The sequence below is a fragment of the Setaria viridis genome, chromosome 1 (genome assembly GCF_005286985.2).
Source record: "Setaria viridis chromosome 1, Setaria_viridis_v4.0, whole genome shotgun sequence".
Classification (NCBI taxonomy): domain Eukaryota; kingdom Viridiplantae; phylum Streptophyta; class Magnoliopsida; order Poales; family Poaceae; genus Setaria; species Setaria viridis.
In genome coordinates, this window is record NC_048263.2 from 12,658,052 (window position 1) to 12,664,635 (window position 6,584).

The 6,584-nt window shown below is 42.5% G+C and overlaps 1 protein-coding gene across 1 annotated transcript; it reads right to left on the reverse strand.

The window, feature by feature from the left end:
- Window positions 1-307: 307 nt before the first annotated feature.
- On the reverse strand, window positions 308-6,321 carry LOC117848033 (protein PAT1 homolog). The gene is made up of 6 exons (XM_034729341.2): window positions 6,198-6,321; window positions 5,952-6,103; window positions 4,975-5,132; window positions 4,067-4,123; window positions 3,723-3,792; window positions 308-3,059 (listed from the first exon to the last, which is right to left on the reverse strand). The coding sequence occupies exons 2-6, from the start codon at window positions 5,959-5,961 to the stop codon at window positions 892-894; spliced, it is 2,463 nt and encodes an 820-aa protein (XP_034585232.1). The 5' UTR covers window positions 5,962-6,103; window positions 6,198-6,321; the 3' UTR covers window positions 308-891.
- Window positions 6,322-6,584: the final 263 nt, after the last annotated feature.

Below are 6,584 nucleotides of genomic sequence, written 5' to 3' on the forward strand. Positions count from 1 at the left end.
CTCCCGTCTAAAATTGTAAGTCGTTTTAGCACTTCTAAGCATCAAGATATACACTGTCTAGGTTCATAATAAAAACTGAGTCAAACTAAGTCTAAAAATGTCAAAACAACCTACAATTTGAAGAGGGAGCACAATTCACTGAGATGAGATTGACCTGGGGATAAACATGACTTGAAAACAGATGAATTGATAACACATGCAGCAGTCAACTACAGGATTTTTTTTTTATAGTCGGTCAAAATTTAGTACTAGGATGAAGCTCATCCACTTGCACATCTTACGTAGAAAAATGCAACACAGGTTGCAATGAGGTTCTCAAATGGGAAGGGCAATCCCAAAACATTACTACCATTTAACAAACTTCATAGATCATAGCAGTTCCTGAAGAACAAAAATGACACAAGCAAATTCTCAAGGACGTGTTGCGGCCAGCACGACTTCCACACCTTCAGGCCAACAGAATTACAGGGGAAAAACAAGGCAACTACTCGCTGAAAATAACACCTTGAAGAGCAGTTAAACAGTGTCTTCAAGTAACAGCTACAGACCGCCTGGGGCTTCCTCTTAAGAGCAACAGACCCACAGGAGCTTTGCAATCTTGTCCCAAACACAGCTAACCACGTAATAGATGCAAAACATCTGGCTCCCTACAAAGATAATCAATACAGACATGTTGTGACTTGTGAAACTAAATTTAAAATCTTGTATTACCATCAGTTCTTTGATGCTCCAGTCTGCTTTACTTTTGTTTCTTGAGATTCATATTATTATCACAGTTCAGCCCTCTCTTCTTTCAGCAAAAGCATAACAGGCATCTTAAAGAGACATTTTTATCAAGTAGTGAGTACCATAACAAGAACTCAATGCTTCCTCCCATTTGTCCTGACCATCTCAGCTTGGGACAGAATCTGAAGTCATGGGTCCACTACCAGACCCATGAGAACTATGGGTGCCAACAGGCACAGTGCGCTGAGCAAAACTGAGCAACTGTTTGCGCTGATCCGCATTGGTATGGGGGAGGCTGGCACGCAGAAGCTCTACTGGCATTTCCCTGCTTATTACTGCTGCTGCAGCAGGTTGCAATTGCGCAGTATGAACCACGCTATCAAATTTAGTCATGCAGTACTGTGTAAGTAGCCCAAAGAAGGCATCAAATGATGCCTGCCATAGAGCTCTGTTCTGCACACTGTAGGCAGAAGCCACATGCTGATCAGTGAGCAGAACTGTTGCTCTGTCCAGTACAGACTTTATGATGACAGAAGCCCAATCACCTGCTGGGGATCCAAGGGGTCGAAGAGGCGGTTGCAATGACGAACACACAATAGCTGCAAGGCAAGCACTGAGATCACTCAACTCCATCCGGACAACACATGTGGATATGGCTCTTGCAAGTCTAGTCATTGTCTCAGCTGCACTGATCTCAGAGGGCATATTTCCAAATATGGTCCTTAGATGCCGGAAGACTGCCATGCAAGCTATCCTTGCAAGCACACTGCCTGAAGTCACGAGTTCAAGGTAACGGGACAGTAGTTTCCGGCCCTTCGGTAGAGTGACTATGCGGAGAAACACCAAATCATCATATGAAGAAAGAGGAGCATTCTTATTAGGTGCAAGGGGATCAACTAATTGCAGTGATTCTGCAAGCTGCTCGAGGAGGGCCTGTCTTCTGTTTCTCAGTTGCAAACCACCATCTTGCTGCTGGCTAAATTGCAGCAGACGATCAATATCATCAACATCAAGTAGTAGGCAAAGTCCATCTTCAATAGTGATCCTAGCAGCCAACATTGGTTCTTGGTCAAGAGGCTTTGATGCAGATTTTTCAGTGTTCTCACTTGGTGCAGAGGCTTGTTCAACATCAAGAAGCGGACGAGGCCTGCGGATTGAAGAAAATGGGAGCCTCCCAAGAGCATCAACCTGTAGGTATGCATGTGGTTCATCCTTGCTCCGTGCACGGGAAGATGGATCTCTAATCAAGGTTGGACAGAAGTGGTGCTTTAGTTGTGCACCTGCTGATTTTTTTGCTAAACAAGCTTGATGGTAGTAATCGTCAATATATGGGTCATTGATGTGTGTGGCAGCTTGCTGCATCCTTGCAATGTTCTCAATTTCTTCAGTGGACATGTACTTGGATCTAAACCGTGGCCACCCATTATCCATCCTCATATTATTGACCTCATAACCTTGGTGAGGATATCGTTGTCCCAGCCTTCCATGTTGCAACATCGATCTTGCTCTTGGATCACTCAAGTCAGGCATAGTGAAGTTTCCATCAAATCTACCCATCACTTGCGAAGGAGGATGCTGAGGACCAAACATTTGCATGCTTTGTGGTGGGGAATGATGGGGACCAAGCATCTGTGCATGCAGTTGTGAGAAATGAGGTGGAGACTGTTGTATTGGCAGCATTCCATGTTGTTGACGAGGTGGCTGCATTTGAGGAGGCATCAGTCCATTGGGACGTTGCAATTGATGCTGCATCAAACCTGGCATAAACCTGGCACCATTCCCATGCATTTGTCCACTATTTAAAACATGATTTTGCTGCACATTTTTTGTTGCCACACCCATCGGACCCATATGAGCCAGCTCCCTACCAAATGGAGGTCCTGGAGGCGTACCTCCATGGTGAAACTGGGGAAGAGGTAGATCATTTTGTGCGGACATAGGCATCTGGAAAGCAGTGGGAGGAGATGGCATGTTCATATGATGTGGTTGACTAGGTGAAGAATGAGATGCTGCACCAGATGGAGGGTATGAAATGAATGATGATTTAGGCACAGGAATTGGTTCGGTATTATTGTACTGAGGGTCTTGTTGTGGGTATGATGATGTTCTGTGCAAAGGAGATGGCTTTGCTCCAAGAATAGGTTCAGCATGATTGTACTGAGCATCTTGGTGTGGGGATGAGGATGTTCTGTGAAGTCTAGAGTCCATGAAGTCGACTGAATGGGGTGGTTGGGACCACCAATTCTTCTTATCCAGCCCATGATCAGTGTCCAATACAGGCTGCGCAGGCCAATATGAAGAGCCAGTCTCTTGCACCCAGTCTGCATTAGAACCTATATATTGCAGCATAAGATTAAATGTTAACTAGAGAAGCAGAGGAATGCCTAGTGCCTAGAAACAGACAAGAGAACAAAAATTATCCAGATCACAGGTAAACCGAAATGGCATTCTAGCAACAAAAGATTAGTACTCCCTCCATTTCTTTTTATAAGGCGTATTCTGATTCAACAGGAGGATTAAGGTATGAAACCAAGAAAGTGGTGGAAAGAAATGGTTGGTTTTATTGTCCTAGGAACAAAAGAGGACATAGTTGTGTAGGTGTGCCACTTCTAAATGTTGAGGGAAAGAAGATTAATGGGGCAAAAGTATTGAAATTACATGCATGGCATTTGCACAAAAAAATAAACAAACAGAGGCAACAATCTACAAGCTACAAAAACAGTGGCTGTTGTAGAAGTTGCAAGGAATTCACAGGAATCTTCCACAGTATGTGGTCAGATGGTCATGGAATTAGAGGAGACAGTCCTGGACATTATGGATTATTTTCAATAAATTACCTACACATTCATAGTTGAATCACAAGTTTGCAATTTCATAATACATGGACCAAGCATACCACAGAAGATGAAAATGAAAATGAAAATGAACTCTGAAGCATATGGACTGAGGAATCATAAGAATCTAGAGGCAATTCAATGATACAGACAGCTACTTACTTTGTCTAGAAACAGATCCCCTATGACCCACTATTCCTGGTTGCTTTGGTTCATTGACAATTCTGGTCAGCTGAAAATGAACAATACATGAAATCAGGAAATTGTCGATAACAATAAAAAATGAGTAAATGCGACAAGAATAAATGCAACTTAGGTACACAATTGTTGAGGTACATGTAAAAGGAAATATTTGCAGCTCATTTGATGGCTGAAACACTTAAATCTATGTGCTAAAATCTTTTTGAAAGAACTCAAGTGCATTATCAATCGGTCAAATAAATCTCAAGAGTTGTTTACTTATGCACGTACAATATATATGCAAGGATTTAACATAGAGGGCACACCTTCGAGAATGTTCCAGCAAGATCATCAACGTCAGTAAAAGAACCCACCCCTTCATCCTGCAAAAGAAAGTTTGATCAACATGAGTATATGACATATTTCCGTGTGACTGCAGGCTTGCAGCTTGAAATCTTTTAAACAAAACAGCAGTACACCATGTCAAACATTATTTTATGCATATTCAGATTCTACAGGTAATACACAAAAGCAGAACAAGAAAGAACACATGCCTAAATGATAATTTGCAATATTTTCTTCATGACATAATATACAGCTAAAAGTTGCTTAAATGTGCAAATGGAACTAGCTCCAGTGCAGTGCATTCACCATCATAATTCTAGATTATGTACAAGTAATTTAGCTGCATGCATCCTATAATTGTTAGCGATTGTATTATTGCAAATGCCAACATCCTAAATTTCAAGGCAATATAATTTTGTTCATGCTAATAGCAACATTGACTGTGTTATCTTCCAGGCTTTCAGGTGTAGCAGTGCTAAGTCTTTTTTCAGAATAACAAAAAAAAAGAAAATGATAGCTTTCTTTGTTTACATAATGACCCATTTTGACCATCAGGATGAATGACTTTCCCTAACACAAATTTGATTGTATCCTCTACAGGCTCCTGATGACACAAACCAAAATTATAAGAGACCAAGAACAGAATGCTTAGTTAATTTCTGCGAGAACCATCCACAAGTTTCTGAACTAAAAAGAGAGCTTGCTACCTTCTCATGTAAAATGAAGCTTTATAGTGCTAGCTAACATTTATTTGGTTTATAAAGTCACAAACAAAGCACTTATTCATTGCATCATCTTTGTTTTTTTATCAAAACACAGAAATTGCATGGCATTTATCAAACATATATGAGCTCTGTCAAGCATAAAAGAGATCTATCATCTATGCTACCTCCAAAATATTATCCCTCCCATAGAGAGGGTACTCTTCATCACCATGCTCAACAAATGCAGTATCACCATCATCGTCATCCAATCCACCTAGGTCAACCTCCTCCACGGCATTGTTGCCGAAGAAAGCATACTGTGATGCATCAAATTTAGTATTGCCTGTACAAGGATATCGAAGAATCAACCAATCACTGTCAGATGCTACAAGAACAGAATCCACAGTACGGCAGCTTAAAATGAGCTCACAACCACCACAAACAAATGTTAATCATAGAGGGTGTGCATATAAGCAATCATGAAAGCAACTATTACAACTTCAAGTCTGCAACTACTTAAGGAAATAACAGGACACCAAAAAGACAACATCTAGTTAACTCAACAAGACTTCCCAACTCGACAAGCACAACAACACAAATCAATCCTACAATAGAATAGCTAGTTCACCAACAAGTACAGTCCAATCGATGCTGCGGATTTGAGTCACTAATTATGAAAATGTAGGAAGAGCATAATTATTGGAGATTCACAAGCTTTACTGATTCATTCACTTGACTTAATAGCTAATTCAAACAGCGGTGGGCATCACAATTAACTCCAACAGGTGTTATTAGGCCAATAGCCACCATGAGGAAATTATGCAATCATTTAACATCAAACCCGTTATTATGCAATCATGTAATCATTTAACATCAAACCCGTTAACATCAAACAGGTGTTATTATGCAATCATTTAACATCAAACCCGTTCTTAAGAAAACCCATGGAAGATTATCAGCTGGTTGATTTCAAAGTAATCATGTAGTAACACGGCAAATAAACAGAAAAACGAACCCCCAAAGGTCAACGGGAAACGAGCAGGGTTCACCAGAGCAACCCCAATCGCTAATTTGCTATTATGCGAACCTCTTCCCAGTCAATAAACAATGTACTCCTCTTACGGGAATCTATATGAAGTAGGGGGAAGGATTGATGAAGCACCTGATTCCATGGCAGGGTCGGCGTCGAACCCCAAAAATTTTCTGGGAAACAAGCTGCTACGGGCAGAACATCCCCCAGCAAGATCTCCAGGAACTGAATCCACCCCCAGACGGGTCGGATTACCACCGGGCCGCAAGCAACCCCGAAGCTACCTGCGCGCAGAGCAAGCGAGACACGGATCTGACCGCATGTTCTAGCAGTAAAGAGAAGACGCGAGCGGAGACTCCTGCTAGAACAATCCCTTACCAACAGAAACAAATCACGCCGGGTGGATCCCCCGCCCGCGCCACGCGAATCCAGCGGAGAGGGGAGGAGGAGGAGAGAGAAGTTCGAGGCGCCTGCGGTGGGAAGAGGACCCCCGGGGGGGGGGGGGGGGGGGGGGGGGGGGGGGGGGGCTTGTACGGCGGCGGCGGCCCGATGGTATCGTGATGGGATGGCAGCCCCGGAGGTGGAAGGGGAGGAGGCTTGTTTTCCTTTTTCCTTTTTTTTATCCGTGACAAAGCACCGGGGGCATTATCTCTGGATTATTTATTTTCCCGCTATATACTTTCTCTTCGACCATTCCTTTATTTTACAGGGCAAAAAATACAAGGGGAGTTCCTGTCACATGGAGAACATATCCCGTGTTGTATT

What these genes read in the sequence shown, in the direction of transcription:
- LOC117848033 (XM_034729341.2), bottom strand. An exon ending in GGAGGGATAATATTTTGGAG is followed by an intron (nt 4,124 to 4,974) that starts GTAGCATAGATG and finishes TTTCTTTTGCAG; the next exon opens with GATGAAGGGGTGGGTTCTTT. An exon ending in TTGCTGGAACATTCTCGAAG is followed by an intron (nt 3,793 to 4,066) that starts GTGTGCCCTCTA and finishes GTTCATTTTCAG; the next exon opens with CTGACCAGAATTGTCAATGA.